We start from the raw sequence: 27,496 nt of genomic DNA on the forward strand, positions 1-27,496 counted from the left end.
AAAGTCAGCAAGACAAGCTAGGGTAGAATTAATGCACAGAACAAAGTGGAGCCCCCCTCTAAATGGATCATCTCATACTCACCCATCCTGACACGATGTATTAAATGCATTCACTTGTGCGTCAACTGGAAGCTCTTGAACATTTTCTCTCACAGACTGACATGGTACTTCTAGAGGAGTGAAGTTGGAATTACTTATACACGCCTGATATCAAAGAGGAAGGTAACTCTGGAACTGAAAGTACCTTCACACCGAGGGGCAAAAGGACTCCAATTTCCTGAAGGCATACAGTGAATGGATTTGTTTCCCACAAGCAAGTAGCCAGGGTCACAGGTGTAGTCTACAGTCATCCCAGAGACAAAGAGGACCCTATTTCCACCTGTGTGCTGACCGTGGTGGAGCCCAGAGGGTGGCTGACAGCCTGAAGAGAAAACTCCCCACATAAATACCAACAAAAGAGGAATTAATACTCAAGAACATTAAGTGTACAAAATTTGACAACAGACAATCTTAAACATTTAAGCCAATGGTCATAAAGCTCTAATTCTAGACATCTAGCTTTCATTATCTAAAGAGTATAATCTGGATACAAGAGGCATTTACATAAAGAACATAAGCAACACACAAAATAGTCTGTTACAGATGGAAGAAATGGGCTAATAATCTGTGCCCACTGACATTTTTCTTGACTCTAGTTTAGGGTGGTAATAAAGATAAGAATAATAAAGTAAATACCATATGTTTTTCCCATTGGGTTTTTACCTTTTTCACAAACTGGTATTTCAGGATCCCAGATGTTATTGTCTTTGCAACGAATCTGACTGCTGCCTCGCAAAGTAAATCCATCATCACACTTGAATGTCACACTGTCGTTGTAGAAATATGGGGCTTCCTTGCCTAATATCTTGTATCCATTTTCAACATGCACATGTGAGCACTGAACAGCAGGGAGGGAAAGTTTGCAGAGAGGAGCAGGGCCGCTCCAAATGCCTCTCTCTTGATTGTTGTCTGTACAACGGATGGTGCGCTCCCCAATGAGGTTGAATTGTACTCCTTTCTCTGGCCCAGGGTTACATGTATAAGTGACTATGGTTCCATATGGAACATCTTCTAATGAACTCCCTGTGTGTGTCCCATTGTAGATAACAGGGGGCGGTGGGCAGGTGATTTCTGGAGAGGTGAGAAGTGATTACATAATTCTACTTCACTGTTAGACACCAAAGAAGAGACATGAAGATGGTTATGAACCTGTTGTTATCACATTTCCTGGAGGATATGGGTAAGTTTCGATGATATAAGATATACCAAAACTCATGTGTTTAAACAGGTTTCACAGGAAAGATTTTTGTAATGGAAATTCTTTACTAAAAGTGAACATTTATTTAAACTGTGACAACAACAAAAAAAAAGGAGGGGAGAGGATGGAGATTAACAGTAACAAAGGACGATGGAGTGCAAAAGTACTCACAAAATAGTGCACTACAATGAACAGGGTAGGAACCCTTTTCATTACTTAAAGGTAACTACCATTGAAAAAAACCACCACAGAAGCACATGAGATAAAAAAGATAGCAACAGAGTAGCAGAATGGATTAAAAAAGAAAAATCCAACTGTATGCTGCCTACAGGAAACTCATCTAAGAAACAAGGATAAAAACAAATTCAAAGTGAAAGGCTGGAAAATAATACTCTAAGCAAATAACATCCAAAAACAAGCAGGCATAGCAATACTCATATCTAATAATGCTGACTACAAGACAGCAAAAGTACTCAGAGACAAAAATGGGCATTTCATAATGGCTAAGGGGACACTGAATCAAGAAGACATAACAATTCTTAATATATATGCACCAAACCAAGGAGCACCAAAATATATAAGACAGCTACGTATTGACCTTAAAACAAAAACTGACAAAAATACAATCATACTTGGAGACCTCAATACACTGCTGACAGCTCTAGATCGGTCATCCAAACAGAGAATCAACAAAGATATAGTGGCCTTAAACAAAACACTAGAGCACCTGAATATGATAGACATCTACAGGACATTTCATCCCAAAGTGACTGAGTATACATTTTTCTCCAGTGTACATGGATCATTCTCAAGAATTGACCATATGTTGGGCCACAAAAACAACATCAGCAAATTCAGAAAAATCGAAGTTGTACCAAGCATATATGATCATAAAGCCTTGAAACTAGAATTCAACTGCAAAAAGAGAGGGAAAAAATCCCACAAAAATGTGGAAACTAAACAACATACTTTTAAAAAATGAATGGGTCAAAGAAGAAATAAGTGCAGAGATCAAAAGATATATACAGACTAATGAAAATGACAATACGACATATCAGAATCTATGGGATGCAGCAAAAGCAGTGATAAGAGGGAAGTTCATATCACTTCAGGCATATATGAACAAACAAGAGAGAGCCCAAGTGAACCATTTAACTTTACACCTTAAGGAACTAGAAAAAGAAGAACAAAGACAACCCAAAACCAGCCGAAGAAAGGAGATAATAAAAATCAGAGCAGAAATAAATGAAATAGAGAACAGAAAAACTATAGAAAAAATTAATAGAACAAGGAGCTGGTTCTTTGAAAAGATCAACAAAATTGACAAACCCTTGGCAAGACTTACCAAGGAAAAAAGAGAAAGAACTCATATAAACAAAATCCAAAATGAAAGAGGAGAAATCACCACAGACACCGTAGATATACAAAGAATTATTATAGAATACTATGAAAAACTTTATGCCACTAAATTCAAAAACCTAGAAGAAATGGATAAATTTCTAGAACAATACAACCTTCCTAGACTGAGTCAAGAAGAAGCAGAAAGCCTAAACAGACCTATTAGTAGAGAAGAAATAGAAAAAACCATTAAAAACCTCCCCAAAAATAAAAATCCAGGCCCTGACGGCTATACCAGCGAATTTTATCAAACATTCAAAGAAGACTTGGTTCCTATTCTACCGAAAGTCTTCCAAAAAATTGAAGAAGAAGCAATACTTCCAAACACATTTTATGAGGCCAACACAACCCTCATACCAAAACCAGGCAAGGACGGCACAAAAAAAAAGAAAACTACAGACCAATATCTCTAATGAATACAGATGCTAAAATACTAAACAAAATACTAGCAAACTGAATACAACAACATGTTAAAAAGATAATACATCATGATTAAGTGGGATTCATCCCAGAATCTCAAGGATGGTTCAACATATGTAAAACAGTTAACGTAATACACCATATCAACAAAACAAAGAACAAAAACCACATGATCTTATCAATAGACGCAGAAAAGGCTTTCGATAAAATACAACACAATTTTATGTTTAAGACTCTCAACAAAATGGGTATAGAAGGAAAATATCTCAACATGATAAAGGCCATATATGATAAACCATCAGCTAACATCATATTAAATGGCACTAAACTGAAGGCTTTCCCCCTTAAATCAGGAACAAGACAGGGTTGTCCACTCTCTCCACTCTTATTTAATATGGTACTAGAGGTTCTAGCCAGAGCAATCAGACGAGACAAAGAAATAAAAGGCATCCATATCGGAAAAGAAGAAGTAAAGGTATCACTTTTTGCAGATGATATGATCCTATACATCGAAAACCCCAAAGAATCCACAAAAAGACTACTAGAAACAATAAGCCAATACAGCAAGGTTGCAGGATACAAAATTAACATACAGAAGTCAATAGCCTTTCTATATGCCAACAATGAAACAATTGAGAATGAACTCAAAAGAATAATCCCCTTCACGATTGCAACAAAAAAAATAAAATACTTAGGAATAAACAAACAAAGAATGTAAAGGACTTATATAATGAAAACTATAAACCATTGTTAAGGGAAATCGAAAAAGATATAATGAGATGGAAGAATATACCTTGTTCTTGGTTAGGAAGAATAAATATAATCGATATGGCCATATTACCCAAAGCAATATATAAATTTAACGCAATTTCCATCAAAATTCCAATGACATTTTTTAAAGAAATAGAGCAAAAAATCATCAGATTTATATGGAACTATAAAAAACCCCGAATAGCCAAAGCAATCCTAAAGAAAAAGAATGAAGCTGGGGGCATTACAATACCTGACTTCAAACTATATTATAGGGCCACAACAATCAAAACAGCATGGTATTGGCAGAAAAACAGACACTCAGACCAATGGAACAGAATAGAAAACCCAGAAATAAAACCACATATATATAGTCAAATTATTTTTTATAAAGGGGCCAACACACACAATGGAGAAAAGAAAGCCTCTTCAATAAATGGTGCTGGGAAAACTGGAAAGCCACATGCAAAAGAATGAAACTGGACTACAGTCTGTCCCCCTGTACTAAAATTAACTCAAAATGGATCAAAGATTTGAACATAAGACCTGAAACAATTAAGTACATAGAAGAAGACATAGGTACTAAACTCATGGACCTGGGTTTTAAAGAACATTTTATGAATGTGACTCCAATGGCAAGAGAAGTTAAGGCAAAAATTAATGAATGGGACTACATCAGACTAAGAAGTTTTTGCTCAGCAAGAGAAACTGATAACAAAATAAACAGACAGACAACTAAATGGGAAATGATATTTTCAAACAACAGCTCAGATAAGGGCCTAATATCCAAAATATACAAAAAACTCATAAAACTCAAAAACAAACAAACAATCCAATAAAAAAATGGGAAGAGGACATGAACAGACACTTCTCCCAGGAAGAAATACAAATGGCCAACAGATATATGAAAAGATGCTCAGCTTCTTTAGTTATTAGAGAAATGCAAATCAAAACTGCATTGAGATACCACCTCACACCTGTTAGGTTAGCTATTATTAACAAGACAGGTAATAGCAAATGTTGGAGAGGCTGTGGAGAAAAAGGAACCCTCATTCACTGTTGGTGGGAATGTAAAGTAGTACAACCATTATAGAAGAAAGTATGGTGGTTCCTCAAAAAACTGAAAATAGAACTACCTTATGACCCAGCAATCCCTCTACTGGGTATATACCCCAAAAACTCGGAAACATTGATACATAAAGACACATGCAGCCCCATGTTCATTGCAGCATTGTCCATAGTGGCCAGGACATGGAAACAACCAAAAAGCCTGTCAATAGATGACTGGATAAAGAAGATGTGGCACATATACACTATGGAATACTACTCAGCCATAAGAAATGATGACATCGGATCATTTACAGCAAAATGGTGGGATCTTGATAACATTATACGAAGTGAAATAAGTAAATCAGAAAAAAACAGGAACTGCATTATTCCATACGTAGGTGGAATAAAAGTGAAATTAAGAGACATTGATAAGAGTGTGGTGGTGATGGGGGGAGGGGGGAGAGGGAGAGGGAGAGGGGGAGGGGGAGGGGCACAAAGAAAACTAGATAGAAGGTGACAGAGGACAATCTGACTTTGGGTGATGGGTATGCAACATAAGTAAATGACAAGATAACCTGGAGTTGTTTTCTTTGAATATATGTATCCTGATTTATTGATGTCGCCCCATTAAAAATAAAATTCTTAAAGTTGGAAATGAAAAAAAAAAGTGAACATTTAGGCTCTGACCAGTAAGCTCAGTAGGTTAGAGCGTCATCCCGATATGCTAAGAGTGCAGGTTTGATCCCAGCCGGGGCATATATAAACAGTAGTGAATGTGTAAGTAAGTAAAACAACAAATTGAAAGTTTTCTCTCTTTCTCTTTTCCCATTTCTTTCTCTTTAAAATAAATAAAAATAAAAAACCCATAGATATATACATCAATATCATATTGTTTGGGCTTCTCCCTAAGTGCAAGATAAGGCCGTGTATAATACTTTCCCTAAAACTAGAATATATTAATGCATGTTGAGAATTTTAAAAGCACCATGCTCAAAATCAGAAGCTATATTTTGCATATTTGGAATCAGCCATCCATTAAGAACCTATGTTGTCCTCTTGACATATTTATCAAAATAATTTTGTTCTAAATAGTATAAAATAGAAAATTTGTGATCTATATAATTTATGTATAACCTCCATTGTAAATTTAGGGGGAAATGCGTCGTACAGTTATCATGATTTTTTTTTGCACCCGTGAAAATAAAATTGCTATTAACAATAAAAAAAATCATATTGTGAGTTAGTAAAGACCAATAGTTAATTAGTAACAAAATTGGGATTGGTTTTCTAATAAATAAAAAATAATAGGTGAATAAAAAGCACAGGGGCATAGAATTAAAAATTAATTTTTTTCAGTACTATTTCTGTGCTGAAGTTTATATGATAGTTTAGCCAAGAATATTTATTGTTGAGTGAGCATCTACTTTTTGACAATTTTCTCACTTACAAAGTAGGTGTGGTATCATTTAATGATAATAACTCTGAACTCTGCAGTCTTATGCTGACTTTACAGATGAGTGGCTAGAGTTTCAGAAAAGTTACATCAATCAACCAAGATCATATGAAGCAACAGATACAGAATATGAGTTCAGATCACACATCAATTGCCTTTTTCTCCACTAAAACACAGAGTTCCCTCACTGTTTACATCATCTTATATTGCTAAATCACAAAAGAGAATCAGTAACTGAATACATATTTTTTTTTTCTTTTCCAAGTGAGAGGAGGGGAGATAGAGAGACAGATTCCTATATGTGCCTAGACTGGGATCCACCTAGCAATCCCCGGGTGGAGCCGATGCTCTGCCCTTCTGGGGTGGCTGGCAACCAAGCTGTTTGTAGCCCCTGAACTGGAAGGCGGCATGGAGCTATCCTCATTGCCTGGCCAACAAGCTAGAATCAATCAAGCCATGGCTGCTGGAGAAGAAGAGAAAGAGAGAGAAAGAGAGAGTGAGAGAGAGAAGTGGGAGGGGGAGGGGTGAAGAAGCAGATAGTCACTTCTCCTATGTGATCCCACTAGGAATCAACCCAGGAAAACTACATGCCGGACCAATGCTCTACCACTGAGACAAACAGCCAGGGCTACTGAATACATTTAAATTAAGTAGTTTCTGTGCTTTGAAGTAGAGAGACATGGACATGACAGTAGAAAGACAGCAAAACTGTTGATGAAGTGAACAGATTAGCATCTAATATGTTTATTCCCACTACATAGCCTAAGATAGAAATTTCCCAGGACATACATAAGTCTCACATTATTTTAAGTTCTCCATTTTTGTTACTACTCACCTTTACAAAGACGAATTTCCATGAACCAAGGAATTGTGCCTTGACATTGCTGATAAACACTCCCACCTAACCGGGACCTAGAGGTAGAGTCATGTCATTTTGCAATCTAATGACCACTAACCTAGCAAGAGCTATTGGCTCAAAGCAGACTCACTGCTTTCAGGGCAAGAAGTAATAGGAACAATAATGTAGCCAGCATCAGCTCCATCTCCCTTGCCCAAGCATAGTTCCATGCATGGAAAAATTGCATGATCAACACTTCCATGAGCACGTGACAGGGTAGGGTCTTTGAGGGAAACTTACAAAGAGCTTGCAGTGTGCCCTGAGAAGCCAGACCTAGTTAGGTTGAGCCAGCACCCACTCACCCTTCATCACAAGAAGAGTTAACATCTGGTCTAATAAATTGGTCCTGGGGTTTTCTATAGAGATGCTTTCCTACTGGTTCACACTCCGCCACTAAAAAAGAGACAAGGATGAGAAACCAACTCAGGGCAATCTCAAAACCACTAAATATGTGCAAGCAAAGCCTGGCACCTTTGCATTTGGGGGCAGTGGGTGCCCAGACCCCTTCAGAGGTACAGCGTATCGATTCTTCTCCCACCAGCACATAGCCAGGGTCACAGCTATATTTTATAACTGTTCCAGGCTCAAAGCGAATCCCGTATCTGTCTTCTTTTTGCCCATTGAGGATTTGAGGAGGGGCTGCACACTCTACAGGGAAAGAAAAAAAAATTCTTATATAAATAACAGTAACAGGAAAAACAAAGAAACTGGCATCAATGCTATAATTTCACTCTGCCGGCAATTGTGTGGTATCTTGCAGCCCAATTTGGAGTAATTTTAGATCAGTAGATATCGATCTTTGTCTCATTTCTGCACCCAGGCTGCTGCAGTTTTTTGCTCACTTCTCACTCAGTACTTTACTTCCTTTCTTGTCTTTTCTTTTCTTAAGGAATCACCTTGTGTGCTTTCAATGGCAGATTACAACACACCCATGGGGTGAGGGCATTACTGACTTCCCTTTAGGCAACAGTATTAGGACACACAAGATGTTTTTCTCTAAAGAAATGGGCAACTTAGTGGTCCTAAAGTTATTTTCCCCAAGGACAGTCCCACAGAATGAACTAAGGGTGGGGATAGTGTTAAAAAAAAGCCTTCTACATAATTTATAACCATTGTACATATTCAGTAGAATTGGGAGACTAGAAACTGGAAAAGGCTCTGCTTAGGTTCATAACCTCATCCTCTAGTTCTCTGAAAAGAGGAGACAGCACCACCTTTTCTTGGTATCAGAACACTCACCCCTCTCACAGACTGGTGGGGATGGCTCCCATGTGCCTTGGGCATTACATCGTATTCCCTTGTTTCCTTTCAAGGTGAAGCCAGACAAGCAAGCAAATACCACAGTGTCATTAGACGAATATTGATCTTTCCTCCCAGACAATATTTGGGCTCTTAGGACCTGGGGAGGTAGACACTGAATCCCAGAAACAGAAAGTTCGCAGCGTGGGGCAGGGCCACTCCAGGTCCCGGTCTTCTGACTGTTGGTGATACAACGGATAGTGCTTTCCCCAATCAGGATGAAGTTCAAGCCTTCCTCTGGGCCCGGGTCACAAGTGTAAGTGACTGAGCTTCCGTATGGGACGTTCACTGAAGGGTTGCCTGTATGTCTTCCTCTGAGAATAGGAGGTGGTGGTGGGCAAAGAATTTCTAGAGAAATTGCAGAGAAATGACGAGGTTGTAGCTGGACTGCAAACTAAGAAAGCTTCAGACTTTATCCCACTCTCACCTCTTGGGCTCAAGGACCAGGATGTTTGAATCTCTAATGAATCAACCAAGGCAGCAATAGCAATATAGTTCAAAATTATGATTTATTCCAGAATATATCTAATTCTGCTGATACCTGCATTTCTTCTATTGAATGTATGATTTCCTTTATGTGCATTGCCTGGTTTACAAGTATACTTATCTTTTTGAGAAAGAAAAACCTACAAACCCTGTTTTACTTTAATAAGCAGAGAATAAAGTGGTAACTGAAAGATGCTTCAGTTATAACCCTTAAAGATGTCTAGGAGAGATAACTTCTCTATAGGGTTCTGTATAGTAATGACTGAATCAAAAGCTTTTAGTTCAAATACTTCAATGTCCTGTTGAGCCTTGGACAAGGAACTAGTTGCAAACCACAGCTGTGTAACCTACCTTTACATACTGGCATGTTGGTCCATAAAGCTCTCTGTCCAGCAATTATACACTTACTGGAAGGTTGGCCTTGTAACCAATACCTGGAAACAGAACGTGGTTATTCAGAACTATCAGGCAGTTGGTGAAATGAATGAATAATCTTTACTAAAGTCTAAGACAATTTCACTACATTTGTGTACATTGACTCTTATTAGCCTTTTCTCTCACAACCTCACCCAGGCTGTTCATAGATCCTCACAGAGAAGCCTTCCCAGGACGCGCCACGTATGGATAAGCCAAATCTATTAAAAATATAGGCCCTGAAGACACTCACCCTTCATTACAGGTGAAGTTCACAGTTACACCAACCCGAAGGCGTGGAGGCCCCTTTATCTCCCCATTGTGAAATGGTCCTGGAGATTCACACCGCATCTCTAAGGAAACAAGCCAAAGATGGGCAAAGCATGGCAAATAACAGAATAGCCTAATTTCTGTAAAGTAATTGTCAATTTAGGGCACCTTCACATTTTGGAATGGCAGCATTCCAGTCTCCTGAAGACATACAACGGATGGTCTTTTCTCCAACAAGCAAATACCCAGGTTCACAGCTGTAAGTCACGAACAATCCAGGGACAAAGGCACCAACATTCTTTCCCGTGTGATGTCCATTGGAGATCATGGGAAGTGATGGACACTCCAGGAGGAAATCTTTACAAATACACGTTAGAAAAAATGGTCATCACATAAAACATCCTTCACAATATAGATTTTCACATAGTACATGGATCCAAATAAATGACACATGACCAGTCATCATCAATTTTCAACTTGATATTTAAAGATCAAATAACTAAAGTTTAATCATATCCATTTTATACCAAAAATAAGTCATTATTTTCCTTTTTCAGTTATATATTATGATTTTTGTGAAAAATTTAAATTACCAAAGCAGTTCATTTTCAAAGATATACTCATCCAACACTTTAGTCTATTCTCTGCTCCAAAAGAAACATATTATTAGGAGGTTATCCTGCTAGATATGAATAACATAGTTTTGTGGGACCCTGTATATGATACATATATACATAAATATTGGGTGAATATAGGTGTACTCACATATTATTCTATGCTTTTCTTTCTTTTCTTAATAATTTGTCTATGATATCTTTCCATGTTAATACATATAGAACTACCTACCTAAATCTTTATAAAGGCTTAATTATTTTATATAGTCACCTCATTTTGTGACTATCTTCTGATCTTCCTTACATCCAATATTACATATCTAATTATAAATGCATAGATAAAATAATATTTTCCTAATAGTTTTTTCAACTCATTTGTTGATTTAGAATTGATCAATATTGTTCTCACAAAAAAAATAAAGAGTTAATTTTTTGGTAAAATGTCAAATACGCTCATGCTTGTAATTATATGATTGAAATTCAGATTTTGATTTTAGCCACAACATAAAACTAATGAAATGAAAAATAAATACATGAAGAACTTACTGTGATTTTTACTTTTAAAATCATTTGATTAGAAACATTACGTCTGAGGAGATGACTGTGGAAAGAGTGGTAACTCAGAAAGTGTTTAAAGAGGCCACATAGAACAGGACATCACTTTGGCACACTGTGTTAGCTGCTATTTACAGATGAGATTCAAATCCATAAGGTATAGTTTTGCTAATAGACCTCATATTTCTTCTCATTTTAACATTAACTTAGACATGTAGTTTAAAACCATACAATTCACTCAGCACCAACAAACTCTGGCCCCCAATCTTGTAAGACTTATTCAATTATTAGGGATGATCAGTTACTTTTTCCACTAACACTTTAAAATTCTTGTATATCGATATATATTTTTTAATGTTTGTGACAAAAAAAAAATCAAAAGTAAGACACCTTAATTTTCATCCTTTCTCATGCTTTCTCCTTCACCTTCACCAATCAAATGTTGACATAGTTCTTCCTTCAAATTGTACAAAGCATTATCTGCACAGAAATGCAGAGATCTATTCTTTCTTACTCACCGCTCTCACAGATCGGTAGTGGTGTCGGCCCCCATCTCCTATTTGCTTGGCACCAAACAGTCTTGTTTCCTTTCATGGTGAAGTTGGAATTACAGGTAAATGTCACAGAATCACCATGTCTGTATGGTGGCCTAGATCTTCTATCTCTCTGTGCTCCTGGTACTGTGGGCACAGCGCACACAGAAGTTTTGTTGAAATATTCACACGTGGGGGCAGCTTTATCCCAGACTCCTTTCTCTTGGTCTTTACTTATGCAAAAAAGATTTTTTTCTCCAATAATGCGGTAGGCAGGAAAACAACTGTACCTCACCAAAGTGTTAAGAGCTACTGGGACAGAGACATAACTATTCCGACCATTTTTGATAGGAGGAGGAGCTTCACAAGAAATTCCTGAAAAATTTAGAAAAAGAAATATGTGATGGCATTGCTTATAACAACAAAAAGACTCAGATTTAGATTAAATGTCCAAATATAGGTTGTGTCACTTTGTCAGGAGAGACTTAGAAATTTGTATAGCTTTTTCTTACTCACAGTCCTTACTTATCCCCTTGCTCCTAAATTCTTACCTTTTCCTTGATCCTCAGGAAACATATCAATATAGGACTTATAAGCACCAAACAATGACAATAAAAGAGAATTCATTAAATATTTCTGAGTCTAACCGATTTTAATAAAACAAAAGGCAAACAGCACATGAAAATAATATGCTAATAACATGCTAATCACGTGAGGAGAGGCACCGTGGACTAATGCAATGAGGGCTCAGTATACCTGGTATCAAATCCTCACTGTCCTTCAATAGCCGTGTGATCTTAGGCAAGTTCTCAGCTTCTCTAAGCCTCAGTTTCCTGGACTACTGTATAAATCAAACTACTTTATAAGGTTGTAATAGAAACCCAGACAGATAAAAGTACCTGGAAGGGGCAAGTACAATACCTGGAATGCACAAATTGTTTGACATCTGTTTTGAACACCCAACTGGGGCTATAAGTGGTGAAAGTACACTAAAGGTACTTCAACCTCACTACAGTCATTTGTCATCCTCTCATGATGTACCTTTTGAAAAATCTACATGACGTGATCAGGGATTTGTGATAGTGACCTCATATCCTTTATTTACTTGCCCTAATGTTAATTATTTATAGCTGCATTGGTATATGCACATGTTTCCTGAGTGAGTCTCAGAACAAAGGGAAAAGTGCCAATCTCGAGAACTGCTGGTTGATATCCATTTAGCTCCAAGAGTTGCTCAACAGTAGAGGAACTAGTGTAAGAACACATGACCAAACCATTTCAGCACATCAGTGCTACTCAGTTTCAGTGGGCGGTAAATTTCTGGAAGCTTTATCTCAATATAAATAGAATACTCAAAACAATATGTAGTCAAGTGAATAAATCCCATTTTGGATCTGCCTTCTAGAACATATAGAAGAGTAGCATATACTTATTCAAAGTACACATGTGGATAAGATATTATAAAGGGTAAATGCATGAGAACACATCAAAAATCAAGAGGCAAGATTCATACTTATTTTGCTTTCTACTCACGTTCACAGACAGGAAACTTATTATTCCAGAATACTCTCATTCCATCTGAGACACACTGACTAGAAGATGTGCCATTTAACCAGTACCTTAAATAATAAGGGTAGCAAATCATCATCAGAACAGACCAATTCTCAGTGGTATGAAATTAATTATGTCTCTTAAGTATGTGGCAATAATTCACTGCATTTTTAAAGCATTTTATGCTTAAGGAAAAAGGTCAAGATTAGTTGTGAATCAGTTTAGCAATGTGATGACATTGGACCAGCTAAAAGCACAGAGAGAAAAAATCCTAATGATAATATATATTTTTTTGTTTTTTTCTCTCTTTTTTTACCCAAGTATTAAGATTCTCTTAACCATTCAGAAGAAAAAGAAACTTCAGTATTGAGTAAAGAAAGTTTCAAAGATCTTGTTCCTTAAACTCACCCCAAAAAGCTCCTCTTACTAAACTCCTATCATTTATTCATTCTCCGTAAGAAGAGACTTAACTTCTAACCCCAAACTTTGCTTTTTCAATTGATAAATCAATCATTCCATGGCTTGGCTGGCCATGCACAATACAAACAATTGAGGAAAACCAATAAGATTTTGTTAATGACAGAATTCTTAGTCATAAAACATAAAGAAAAGGGGAGAAAGGCTTAGAGACAGAAAAAAACATTAGTGTCTTTAAAGATCATGTTTTTCAATGCTTAGCTATAAATCATGGGTCTCAGTTCAGGCCCTTTCACCTCTCACTCACCCCTCATCACAAACAAAAGAAACCTCTGCCCCAAGCTGGAGATTAGGAGGAGCCAACATGTGACCGTTGAGAAGTTGGTATGGAATGGCATCACATGATTTCGCTAGGAAAAAAGAGACAAGGCTAGCACATGAAGAGGTTGGAAACAATTGAGTTTCCTTAGGATGGAATAGAGTTTAGGCACCTTCACATTTGGGGGCCATATGGCTCCAGTTTCCCAAGGATGTACACTGTATAGTGTTGGCTCCAATAAGAGTGTAGCCAGGTTCACAGCTGTAGGACACTTCCTGTCCAATTGCAAAGAATTCCTTATCCATTTGGTTATAATTACCATTGTGGACATGTGGAGGTGGTAGACACCCTGAGAAAAGAACAGGACCAGAGGCCTTTTATTTCTGAATTAAGAACTTTCTTCTCTACAACTTAAGTCAACTTAGGGTTGGCAGGGGTGGGATGAAGATGGTCATGTCAACTCTCCTAACTGTAAAGTAGAGACTCTTTTAGGGAGATGGAATGAGCTAACCTACATTACTTTTTTTTAGACCTGAAGAACCATGTAACCATTTGCTTTCTCTTTCTTGATCTGTACCAGAAGACATTACATCTACTCTTCACTTTTTACTTATTTAACTAAAATGGCCTTGGTTATCCTCTAATATTGTAGTCAAGGAAAGAAAACTTTGGTAATACATTTTCACTACCAATATCTACCTTATATTTCCTGTTCCCCACACCAGATTGATGAAGATACTGAGCCTTGTAGGAAGGGCTCCAAAACTTCCCTGGTTTTGTAAGTCAGACATTTCTTAATGAGAGTAGGGAAGAAAGACAATGTAGGAGATACTCCATCTTAATTCTAGCATAATTTCAAAAAGGCTACATTTTTTCATATGAGATGTATAATGTCTATAGTATTTTGAATCAAATCTGATAGCAGCCAATTTCCCCCATTGGCATGGCCAATAGGATTGGAAATTTATTTTATCCTCATTTAAATAAAATTTAATCATATATATGTTTTAGAAAAATCTCTAATCATTGGCTCTGGTACTATCTGCATTTATTTATTTAGTTTTAAGTGTTTTCTAAACTCTTGTACATTAATGTAGATCTAACAATGTTCCAGGATATACTAAATTCCCTACCTCTTCAACATTTAAATGTTACTTTCAAAGTTCACTTTCAAATTCTTTAACCAGAATACTCAACCACATTGATTATACTTCTCCTCTTTTCAGAGCCACCATGTGTATATTCAACCAGAACTTTCATTTTATTTTTAGATCACCAATTTTTCAGCCCAACTCACCCTTTAAGCACATTGGCAGTGGATTCCATGTACTGTTTGGTTGACACCACACCTTCGTGCTGCCTTTCATGGTAAAGCCAGGCTTACACTTAAACATCACAGTATCATTTAAGGAAAATGAACGTCTGTATCCAGATTCCATAATTCCATTTTCAACTTTTGGAATTGGGCATTTGACTAGATTTATACACTGAGGAGGAGGGCCGCTCCAGATGCCAACTTGATTGTCTTTGCTGGTGCAGTATATTGATTTCTCACCCACGAGGTCAAACAGCTTTTTCCCATTCTGTCCAACGTGGCACCGATAAGTCACCACCATTCCATAGTTAAAATTCTCTCTATCGTTGCTATAAAAGTCCCCATTGGAGATGGGTGGGGGTGACTTACAAGGAATAGCTTTTGGGGGGTTAGGTAGAAAAACAAGACATTTATATGTTATAGCTTCTGGAAGACTAATGGAAATTTAGTATTCAGTATTGCAAACTGAACTCCAATTCAGCCTACAATTAACTAATTTTATTGAAATTGTATATCCTTATCTCAAACATGGCTCTAAGTAAAAAGTAGCATGGTAGAAAGATGCAGAGAACATCCCTGATGAAAACTCAAACAACAACAAAAAACTATAATCTGGTCACTAGAGCTCATCCCCAGGATACAGATAAACAGTTATAGGAGGCACCTACTATATCCTACAGTGCATAAAATAAAATTTGCAGTGTGTAACCTTGCGGCATATTTTAGATTTAAGTCCTTTTTCACACTGAAGTAGCATCATCAAAGGAGAGAAAACAAAGGAAAGTGTGGTGGGTTTAGAAGGGATTGAAAGAACATAAACAAAGCACAGCCCTGGGCCCAGAACTTTCCAAACTAAATCTAAGTTTCCTGAGTACTCATTCCCTCTGGAAGGATACAAAATGAATGACATAGGGTGCACTAAAAGGATCATTTTACTCACATTCACAAAGAGGCATGTCCTTATCCCAGATTACAGTAGTGTCTGAGATAACACATGTAGCAGATGAGTCACCAATGAGTCGATATCTAAAGACAAAGAGATGTGGGATCATCTCCCAGCTAGATGTACATTTTAATAAAGCTTAATTCTTTGTCCACTGCAAGAATACCAAAGAATGGAATATCCTGTATGACAAGTAGCACTGATAGAGTGGACTCATACAAAAGATTCAAGAATCTAATGCCAAATAACATTTGCTTTCTTGTCAGTAACACTGGAGATTTAAAATTAGAAAAAGAATAGTCCAAGCTCCTTTCTCTTCTAGGGATCCTGTTCAATGGGTAATATTGAAGGTGGTCTCAAGATCAGTGAACGTAGGTGATTCTCTTTTTGCTTATCTATTTTGAAGGGTAGGTGGCAATTACTCAAATCTCTTTTGGAATACTAATGGTTTCTGGTTGAAACAACTGTTCTAAAACCTATGTACCCTGGATATGTCTCCTGCAAACTCACCCTTCATCACAAGAATATGTAATTGTTGACCCAAACAGAAGACCCATGGGTGTGAGGACAGAGCCATGGAGGAGTTCTCTAGGACTCACACATGATTTACCTACAAGGGAAAACAAAACAAAACAGGATTTTGGACTGGAATTTGAGGGATTTTATATTAAATCCCAAGCTGACTGAACTTGCTAACTAGCTTATTTATGTTTAGTCAAAGACATATTTGACATTTACAAAACTTCTGTCTTCCAAAGGAATAGTCAACTCCAGAAGAGTATATTTCTTTAACGCACACAGTCTAAATTTCTGAGTGTGCATGCAAATATTGTTTGTCATCAACCATAATTATAATGTCTATTTCCCCTTTTTATACTCTGTCAGTTGATGGCATTATCTACCAAGTCTTGTGGCTTAAGAAAAAAAGAAAACTTTCAGTCATCATTTGCTTTCTGTAACCCATTCATTATCCCCTGGCCTTCATTCAATTGGTCAACAAATTTTAGTGACTAAATTCCAAACATCTCCAAACCAACTATTTTATCACTGCTGTAATTTCTCATTGGATAATTGAGTAATAAAATTTACCTTTCTACTTCTGGTCTTCATCTTCTATGCACATCTATCACAGCTCACATTATCTTTCAAAAGCACAAATGTGGTCATACTACTACCTACTTTTAAAATTTTTAAATAACGTACCATGGTTGATTGGAAAAAAAAACCTTGACCTATCACATTTAGCCCCAATCCATGTAATTAACTACTAGTCTTCCCCATGTACCCATATACCTTATACTCTAACCACACAGAGCTTTTCTGTGTTTCAAAGATGTCATATTCTTTCATACCTTCATGCTTTTGTATATGCTGTTTTCTTTGCCTGTAATGCCTGGGTTTTCCTAGTTTTTCTAGATAATATTTATTATATACTACTCTATGATCTCATATAACTTTGACTTTATGAATAAAGTTATATCATAAGCCAGTCTTTATAATTAGTAGAAGAGTTCCTTTTAAAAAAGGACTAGCATACTTTCATAGTTCTCTTCAGCCCCATCATCTAGCTTAAAAGCTTCAAACCTAGCAGTTACTCAGAAATATTTCTTGAATTAAATGGGGGTAAGAATAAAGTGAAACTAATTATTCCTTGCATACTAACTTCTAAACTCTAACACAGTACAGAGAGCATAGAGCAAGGTCATGGAGATTACAGTAAATAGAACTGGACAGCTGTGATGATTTAACCTCAATACTCAATGCCTTGAGGAGTAAAAGAAAATATAGAAAACACAAGGCCCCCCTTCACTGAGATGACTTATTAATTCAATGGTCATTTATCATAAAAAGTAACAGGTTAGACCATAGAGATATACTAATAGACCCAAAGATGCCTCTATTTAAATTACTCACGTTGACAGTATTGCTGAGCATCTGACCATTTGGAGGTCTGTAGGCAGGTGGCAAAAAATGACTTTTTGATATACCCAGGAAGGCATTCATATTCCCAAGATGTCCCAACAGCAAACTCAGACTGTTCACTTGGAACTTTAGGCTTAGCAAAAGGGTACCTTGGCAAGGATTTACACTGACCTAGAGACAAAGACCACAGGAATATCAGAAGTAAGAGAAACTAGAACTTCTGCTTCTGTTTTGTCATCACCAACTATCATGACAACTTTAATCTTTAGAAAGTTCACCTAAAATTGAGCAATAATTTCTGGGACAAAAAAAAAAATCTTGCTGAGAAGTTCAAAGACATCTTAAGATAGACTTTAAAGGAATAGATGGAGAAAATCATTTTTCATAAAATTCCACAGAGACCCTTGAGGTATTCCATTTTCTTACCACCTCATCAAGAAAAGCCAAAACCTTATAAATATAAAGCTTTTTCACAATAGCACAGAAAACTAAAAATATTTCAGAGACCTTATAAATTAAGCACATGTATGATTTTCTAAAATTATGTTAATTAATTAACATTACTAACCGAATCGTTAAAACTTTAGGTCTTAGCAATAAAAAAAAAACATGTTTATTTTTCTTCATTATTGTATTTTACTACTCTTATGGAGTAATATGCCCTCTAAAAGAGCTTAGTAATTTCTTTCTGATAGGTACTAAAGGAACTATTCATTTCAAGACAGTTCTCTGTGAGTTAAAAAAAATAACAATAATAAAACAAATTTTATGCTAGGATATGGATAAGAAACTGAAATACCCACATACTCAAGGATATGCCTGGAAAAGTCATTGTTCTAGGTATGAAAGCTCAAGTTTAAACTCCAGAATGGCAATATATTTGAATATCAAATTTATAAATATTTTTTCCCAACAAGTCTGAAACAGGTACAGGTAAAAGTCAAAGAAAAATTATGGACTGACACAAAGGTAAACAGAGTTTTCAAGATTTTAGTCAGATCCAGCCTTCCTGTAGCCCAACACTGCTGTTGGAGGAGTCATATAGATGGATTAAGAATATTCATCACTGTTGACACCCAGATCTCATTGTAGGTTTTCCTTTTATTTCTTTCCTGAACTCTTTAGGTTTCCTTCATTACCACCTACAGTGTCTGCAAGTACATGCCTGTGCAAAACAGCAAGACTCTGGAGGGAAAGACAGGGTTTGACCTCAGGGAAAAGACCAACTTCACAACCATGACATTACTTGTGCCAATTTACTGCAAGCAAGTGATTTAACCTGCAATTATCCAATGTGAATAAAGATCATACCAAATAACTCTCCACAGGCTGGAAAACATATTTAAGTGCACAAGATAATCAAGGCAAGGACTTGGAGTGAGATGGAACCAAGATTTTAAAGGAGCAAAAGCAGAGGGCACTTTATCACATGACCTTCTGAAGTGAAAGGAGATTAGACTCACACTTTCCCAATGGAAAATAATGGGGAATTCTTATCCTCAATAAGGACACTTAGGTACTCTTTCTCCTTTTGGCAGACACTAGCTCTGATTAGTCATGCAATTGCTAAAATCCTAGGTCAAAGACAGAATGTCCAGCAATCATGTTTTATTCCATATTAGAAAAAGAAAAGTTAGTCCATGAAGCATCATATAAAATAAATTTTCTTATGAGTCACTGTACCCTCTTCACATCTTCCTGAAATCCAGAATAAAAATCAGAGCAGATCATGAATGGATTTAAAATAGCAGATAATGGCATGGCATTAAACCATGTTAAAAACTAACTAGGCAAACAGTTTCTAGAGAACAGAGATACATTTAACTTTTTATTTGGACCCAAAGACTTTAACCTAGAATGGCTTAGAAATCCATTTGAAATTAATGAATAACAGCTATATAGGATAATAAAAATAAAACAAAAAATTAAGTCAGAAAACAGGTAGAATTATTGAGAATTATTTAATCAAAGGCCTTAACACCAGGTTTCCGGGCTATGTGATCATTTTTGAATAATAGCTGTGTATATTAGCCAAAGTACTGTACTAAGCACAGGAGATGCATTAGTGAACATTAGAGACACGGTTCCCACCTTTATGAAATTTATATTTTAATAAAAGGGGACAGATCATAAATAAATTCTGATAAATAAATAGATGATATATAAAGAAAATAAACAGAATGATATGTGAAAATGTAATGCACCAGAAGGACGAGGGAACAAGATGGCATACTACTTCCATTACGATGCATAAGGAAGGCCTATAAAGAAGAGACACTGAGTTGTTACTGAAGGATAAGAAGAAGCCAATTATGTAAAGTGCTGGATAAAAGCATTTTGCACAAAGGCCTAACAGCAGGGATGGATTTGATGGGCTTTAGGGATAGACAGACAAAATGCAAGTGTGGCTGGAATGCAGTGATCAAAAGAGAGTACACGAGATCAAGCTAGAAAGCTCAGTAAGGATGAATCATGTAGTACTCCTCAGGCCACAGTATGATGCCTGGATGTTATCCTGAATGGAAGTCATTTAAGGGGTCAAGCAGGGGAGTCACATGGCCTGATTTATTTTTTAAAGGAATAGTCTGACAATTGGCTGGAGAATGGACTGTACTTTTATTTTTAGGAGCAGGGAGTATAGTCTGAAGGCGTTTACAGTAGTTCAAACAGAAAACGGACACTGGGACCACATGGAGATAGTGAGAAGCAGATTAATTTGGAATATATTTTTAAAATAGAATTGAAGACTTTTTGTTACATTAGATGTGGAGCTAAGGAAATGAGAGGACTTAGTAATAACTCCAAGGCTTTTGACTTGAGCTACTCAGTTGATGGTAATACCATGTAGTAAGATGGGAAAGTCTGGGAAAGAACCAGTTTTTTTGTTTGTTTGTTTTTGGGGTGTGTGTGCATGTGTTAGGATGTTGTAGGAACAGAACTGGTTCCACTTTAGACTTGGTTTATTTAACATACTTCCTGGGTCTCCAAACAGAGATGTCAAATAAGCAGAAGTACAAATTTGCCCCTCAGGAGACAGGTCAGGACTATAGATAATAAATAAGTCATTAACATATAAAGAGTATTTAAAGCCATGAGACTGGATGAGACTTCTTAGGAAGAACATATTGAGAAAAACAGAAGAGGTACAATGTTGAGCCCCCAAACTTTCTAATATTTAGAGACAGGGTAAAAGGGACTCAGAGCAACCAGAGAGGTACAGAAAAAGTAGGTAAGTAAGCATGTCCTGTCCTGGAAAATGAGAATGGACCTATTTCAAGAGGCTGGAATCATTTGGCTTTTGCTGAAAGACTGAGAAAGATAAGGATGAAAAACTGACCATTGGATTTGCCTCATGAAGGTCAATAATGACCTTGCTGAGAATATCTTTAGGAGAATGATGGGGAAAGAAGCCTGTCTGGAGTGGGTTAAGGAGATTAAGACATGTGAGCAAGTTGTCAACGGGAAGTTTTTCTGAGAATGATGAGAAGAAGGGCAAGAAAATGCAGTATTTTGGGTAAGCGAAGTCCCTTTCCCAAATAAAAGATATCCTAGGTCATGTTTAACTGCTGGTGGGGATGAGCGAATAAGCAATATAAATACAATGATGAAAGTCAGGGAACATCTGCAGAAGCAAAGTCCTTCCAAAGGCAAGAGGGGATGGAATGTGATCATGAATACAGGAAAAGGAGTTGGTTTGGTCCGCAGAGGATACTTTTTCCATTGTAACAGGAGAAAAAGAACATTATTATTGAACTCCTACTTATGTGCTAGGTCTAGGATTCAATGGGCAATGAGACAGATAAACATTAAGACAAGGTCTTGCTCCCCTGGAACTTGTATTCCAATGATGGAACAACCCAAAGAAGTAAATAAATAAACAAGAATGTTTCATATGATGATAGATGCTCTTTGGGAAACAGAACATGATTATGCAATAGAGAGTGGTCTGGGGGCTGACTGCCTCAGAAAAGTCAGAGAAGAGTCAAGGTGGAGCCATGACCTGGATGCCCAGAAGGAGACAGTGAAGATGATCTGTATGAAGAGCATTCCAACAAAGGGAACACCTAGTGCAAATGCTAAACAAGTGTGAGTGTGTTCGGGAATGGAATGGAAGGAAAGTCAGTGTGGCTGGAGCAGAGCAAATGAGGGAGCAAGACACAGGATTTCAGAGAGAGGTAGAGGCCCAAAGTCAAGGATAAGGGGCATTAATGTTTTTCTAATGTGATGGGAAGCCCTTGGTGGGTTTTAAGCTGCAGAGAAAAAGGAACTGGTCTCAGAGAGAGATGATTAGAAAGCAAGAGAATTCTTATTTGAAGACTTTGGAAATGAGTAAAATTTAACAGTGAGGAAAATTTGAATCAGTTTATGTAAACAGACAAAAGAAAAGAGTAGAGAAATGCCCTATGAGGGAAACTTGCTTCCCTTGTGACTGCTCACAGCAGTGTGCCCCATAGACACCTGCTTTAGAATTTTGCATAGTGCTTGTTAAACCTCAACTTCCTGGGTCACAACCCAAACTTATGTCTCTGGAGAGTGAGGTGGAACCAAGGAACCTGCATGCTGAAGGAAAGAAACTGGCCAAGAGCCAAGGGGCAGCCTGGAGAGGATGCACAGTAGGACAAAAGTCAGGGTGGGGGTGTGGGCAAAGCAAGAACAAAAAACCATGGAGTGACAGTCAAGAAAGATGATAAATGGTGAACTCATGATGGGAAGAACGGGGAATCTGGAAGGGCATGTTTAGGTGAGATCCAGTTACAGAAGGCTTGAAAGACTGAAGGCATCTGATTTTTAAAAAATCCCACAGGTAGTAGAAAACCCTTTTAGAATTTTGAGCAAGGGAGTAGAATAATGAAAAATATACATATTAATAGTTTCAAAATGTTGATTTTCACTTTTGGAAAAGTTAACATTGATATCAGAATGACTTGTGAGAGAGGAGGTTGTTACACAGGTAATCTAGTATTGGTACTAGAATGATAATACAAACAACAGAAGCACATTAGCTCAAACAGCTGGCAGGTAGGTAGGCATGGTCTTTCAGGTGTCTGGAGGTAAGTGACCTAGAGGATGGTTCTGCTTTGGTATGGGGTGGAGGTACCATGGCATACTAGGAAGGGAGGTTAAGTTGGCAAGGCTGGGGAAGAATTCTTTGAAATTTGGAAACAGGAATGCAAGTCTAGAGAAGGCAGGTCAGCAGCTGTGCCACACAGGTGTTAGAGAAAGTTGTGAATGTGCATTCAAAGGGAGTTAATGTGTAGAAGAGAAAAAGAGATGAAGATGATGGTTTGGGAAAATAGTCAATTAAGGGGCAGGAGAAAGTTAAATATCAGGAAGCAGACAGAATTAGTTGTAATAGAACCAATGACTAAATTCTCTTAACAAGCTGGAGGTGGTTAAGCTTATATGCTGGCTCCATAGAAACAAGTCTGTACTGTAGCCTTATTACTGATATTTAGTAGTAACAACTAATATCACTCATGTGCCAGTTTCATCTTCTATTTTGGGCAGCTCAGAGGCTTTTATCACTAACTTCATTTTACAGGTGAAAAAACTGAGGATCAGGAAGTTAAACGACTTGCCCAAAGTCACCCAGCTATTGAGGTCTGCATACAATAAACTTCTTAATAAACCAGGTATTCGCTGTACCTTGGAGGTATTTAAAAAGTTAGACGTATCTTGTCTTCAGGAGATTCTCATCTTAACAAATTACAATATTTCTTTAAAAGTACGCCAATCTCAGGGACGGGGTTATAACAAACGTTAAATGAGACCCTCTGGAACCCTATTTCAGAAGGTAAATAACACGAAGACACTGTAGATTTAATTCATGTCTCAAGTTTTGTGAATAACTCGGGAGTTCATCGTTTAGGACCTCTTTACTAACTTTACAATGTTACAAGAAGTCAACAAACAAAAGTGAGAACCATGCCTTGGAACCAGACATGATCCTTACTCAGGTTAGGCAGCAGGAGGATCAGCGGTTTTTACTGGGCAGGAGCGAGGTCAGCGGATGCACAAACTCCAGCGCCTGGTGGAGCGTGCTGCGGTTTTCGCGCACATTAGCTTTTGGTTACGCGGCCATGGTTAGCACTAGCAGACCTCCTGGCCGAGATCCAGGAGCACCTGCTGAGACTTGGGGCGGGGAGCCAGAAAGGTCAGAGAGTGCCCGCCACCAGCCTCACCAGGTAAATCATACTGTCTGTCCCTCTGTGGTGCAGCCTCCAATTCTTGTGGTCCAGCCCCGGGGGAGACAGGGGGCGGGGGATGAGTCAGGACCGTCAGGACCAAGAGATCACCGAGGTCCCCTCCAAGTGAGAGGGAATTAAGCAAGTGCCCGTTTTGCTCCCGTCTTCTCGCTTTTGACTAGGCTGTGCATAGCGGCACAGAGATCGTCCCTGACCCAGACAGACGCGTCCCTACCTCCGTGCTCCCCCTCCCAGCTCACCGAGGACCCCTGGCGTGACGAGAGCCAAGAAAACACAGAGGAGGTTCGTGGCGCCCATGCCACGGCGGCAGCCCCAGCGGCGGGATGCGTTCCGGGACCCGCGAGCCTCTGGCTACTCCCGGAGGGTAGGGCTGGAACAGGAGACAGCGGCAAGCAAGAGAAGGTGGGCTCTTAAATAGTGTCTGGCACCACGTGCTAGCTTTGGACACACACCTGCAGGCTGCCTGGGGGCGGGCGCCTACGCAGAAGAGGGTGGCCCTGGCGGGCAGGGGCGGGCCGGAGGGGGCGGGCAGACGGAGGAACTCTGATACCCAGTTGTTAGCTCTACTATATCTCTCAGGGCAGTGGCTTTCCAACTTTTGACTGTGCAAGTCAATGCATCCTTTTTTGCCTCTCTGGAAAAATGAAATAAACGTTTCATAAAACAGTAACCACCCTTACAAATCTACAAAGATCTAGTCTTTCCTTTCCTTTTTCTTTTCTTTTTCCTTTCCTTTCTTCTTTTATTTCCTCCTTTATTTCTCACCTTTTTCCTCTCCTTTATCCTCTCCCTTTGCCTCTCTTCTCCTCTCCTTTGCTCTCTCTCCTCCCCTCTCTTTTCCTTTTATATATATATTTTTAAAATTTTGTCTTGGATCCACTAATTTATTTCAAAAACTTAATTCTAACACTTGGGTTGATACAACAGTTTACTTTGAAAGGAAACTTATGATCGACAGAAACCTCTGCTATTATGTCCTTTTGATTTTGAAACAATTTCTACAGAAAAGTGGCAAGAATAGTACAAAGAATTTATAACACTGGGGCACAAAATTTTTGTTGCATCCACAAAAACACTTGTTCTTACCTAATTCAAGTGTGCTGACCTCAAATCTGACAGTTTTTCTCTGTAGGCTAGTTTTTTTGCAATTCAAATTTTAGGTTTTCATCCTATTTTACAATAGGACGTCATAAAATTTGCGGAAAACTTATTTAAATTCTATTCAGGCAAAAATTTGCATTTGTAGCTTTTGCATTTGTGTACTTGTTGAGGACAAACTCATTTGATGCTCTGGCAGTAGTCTGCTCATCACTAACAGCTCCAAGAATCGGGGAAACTTATCAAGGTGATTGTTCAGGAAGTGAATCTTAACGCTCATGTTATATCCAATGTTGCAGAAAGCCAACAGCATCCTTTGAACCAGAAATTCATAGTTTTCTGCTTTTCTGTTGCCATGGAAGTTCTTTGTAACTGCCACAAAAGACTGCCATGCTGCTTTCTCCTCCTTACTCATCTTCCTGGCAAATTCTTTGTCACGTATAAGGGTTCAAATTTGAGGTCCATCGAATACACCTGCTTTTTGCTTTTTTTTTTTTTTTTTGTATTTTTTCGAAGCTGGAAACAGGGAGGCAGTCAGACAGACTCCCGCATGCACCCGACCGGGATCCACCTGGCATGCCCACCAGGGGGCGATGCTCTGCCCATCTTGGGGCATTGCTCTGTTGCAATCAGAGCTATTCTAGCGCCTGAGGCAGAGGCCACAGAACCATCCTCAGTGCCCGGGCAAACTTTGCTCCAGTGGAGCCTTGGCTGCAGGAGGGGAAGAGAGAAACAGAGAGGAAGGAGAGGGGGAGGGGTGGAGAAGCAGATGAGCGCTTCTCCTGTGTGCCCTGGCGGGGAATCAAACCTGGGACTCCTGCACGCCAGGCCGATGCTCTACCACTGAGCAAACCGGCCAGAACCAAATACACCTGCTTTTATCTTCTCAAAAGACAAGGCAGGAAAAGCAGAAATAATATGTTGAAAGCATTCACTTTCTCTATTCAAAGCCTGAACAAACTGCTTCATTAAGCCAAATTTGATATGAAGTGGGGGGAAAATGATCCTGTCTCAGTTAACTACAGGTTCATTCACAATATTTTGCATCCCTACTTCCAGAGCTTCACGTTTTGGCCACTCCTTCTGTGCCCAGTGTTTCTCCCGAGCTTAGCTGTCCCACAAACACAGAAAGCAAAGATACTTCGTGAAACCTCTCTGTTGTCCTAGCAGGAAATTTACCATTTTAAAATCCACACAAATGATCCAGTTATGCTCCTCATACTTCAGTAAGTTGAGGACAATTTTTATGTCATTATAGTCTTCTCGCAGATGAGTTAAATAACCAATTGTAACCACTGCATAAACATTACCATTGTGTAGGAGAACACATTTCAGACTCCGTTTAGAGCTGTCAAGAAATACAGTCCGCCATTCTGTTGGACTGTAAGTAGTAACACCTAGCTGGCTGAGAAGACTACTGATATCATGAAGGTAAACAAAGTGTTTGTCTTCGAAAAAAAGTCCACAAAAATTTGTTCACGCTTCCTGAAATGGGATACTTTAGCTGACCAGTGAAGTACATTTTTTTCTTGAACCCTGGAGGCTAATAATTCAGCTGCTTTCTTTGATAGGCCCAAATCTCTTACTAAGTCATTCAATTCAGGTTGGCTAAACTGCTGAGGGGTTCAGATTCTATAACTATTTCTTCATGCATCTTATCAAAATACACTTGATTACCATGTTCACTTTCTTCATCCTTAGAAGAAATAAAACCATTGAAAACTGGAACCGGAAGTGTCTCAGAGTGTGGGATAGGTCATATTGCTGAAGGAATATTAGGATATGCAATCATATGCCATTTTTTCTTGCCGATGCCTTTTGTATGGATCAGACAGAAATAACAGTCACTGCTGTGGTCCTTAGGTTCACGCCAAACCATAGGAATATCAAAAGGCATTCCTTTGCATTTTCCTTTTGTCCAGTCACGAAACATTTCCTTACAATTATGAGACACAATATGAGGAGCCCAATGCTTGTCTTGATCGCCAAGGGGAACTTGAAAATAGGCAATATATGCACGTGTCACAAATGATAAAATATTGCATCTTTGACGTTGAAGTGTGTAATGGCCACATATACTTATTGATTTAAAGCAAGAATAAACATTTATTATCTTACACAGTTTCTGTGTGTCAAGAATTTGAGTGCAGCTTAGCTAGGGGGCTCTAGCTTGGGATTTCTCATGAGGTTGCAGTCAGGACATCAGCCAGAACTGCAGTCATCTAAAAGCTTGACAGGAGCTGGAAGATTCTCATCTAAGATGGCTCACTCATGTGGCTTTTGGCTG

The 27,496-nt window shown here is 38.2% G+C and overlaps 1 protein-coding gene across 1 annotated transcript in view; it reads right to left on the minus strand.

Moving 5' to 3' along the window:
- The window catches only part of CR1 (complement C3b/C4b receptor 1 (Knops blood group)), a 166,865-nt gene extending 142,380 nt beyond the window's left edge, over positions 1 to 24,485 (minus strand). Inside the window, exons 1-19 of the mRNA XM_066254496.1 lie at positions 24,351 to 24,485; positions 17,897 to 18,076; positions 16,493 to 16,592; positions 15,980 to 16,065; positions 15,022 to 15,417; positions 13,897 to 14,073; positions 13,713 to 13,815; positions 12,971 to 13,056; positions 11,423 to 11,812; positions 9,904 to 10,092; positions 9,719 to 9,818; positions 9,403 to 9,485; positions 8,506 to 8,913; positions 7,738 to 7,914; positions 7,569 to 7,659; positions 7,204 to 7,280; positions 763 to 1,170; positions 245 to 433; positions 83 to 170 (exon numbers count right to left, since the gene is read on the minus strand). Coding sequence (XP_066110593.1) covers positions 83 to 170; positions 245 to 433; positions 763 to 1,170; positions 7,204 to 7,280; positions 7,569 to 7,659; positions 7,738 to 7,914; positions 8,506 to 8,913; positions 9,403 to 9,485; positions 9,719 to 9,818; positions 9,904 to 10,092; positions 11,423 to 11,812; positions 12,971 to 13,056; positions 13,713 to 13,815; positions 13,897 to 14,073; positions 15,022 to 15,417; positions 15,980 to 16,065; positions 16,493 to 16,592; positions 17,897 to 18,076; positions 24,351 to 24,408 — 3,386 coding nt within the window. The 5' untranslated portion in view covers positions 24,409 to 24,485. The remainder of the gene's footprint in view (positions 1 to 82; positions 171 to 244; positions 434 to 762; positions 1,171 to 7,203; positions 7,281 to 7,568; positions 7,660 to 7,737; positions 7,915 to 8,505; positions 8,914 to 9,402; positions 9,486 to 9,718; positions 9,819 to 9,903; positions 10,093 to 11,422; positions 11,813 to 12,970; positions 13,057 to 13,712; positions 13,816 to 13,896; positions 14,074 to 15,021; positions 15,418 to 15,979; positions 16,066 to 16,492; positions 16,593 to 17,896; positions 18,077 to 24,350) is intronic.
- Positions 24,486 to 27,496: the final 3,011 nt, after the last annotated feature.

The sequence above is a fragment of the Saccopteryx bilineata genome, chromosome 2 (genome assembly GCF_036850765.1).
Source record: "Saccopteryx bilineata isolate mSacBil1 chromosome 2, mSacBil1_pri_phased_curated, whole genome shotgun sequence".
Classification (NCBI taxonomy): domain Eukaryota; kingdom Metazoa; phylum Chordata; class Mammalia; order Chiroptera; family Emballonuridae; genus Saccopteryx; species Saccopteryx bilineata.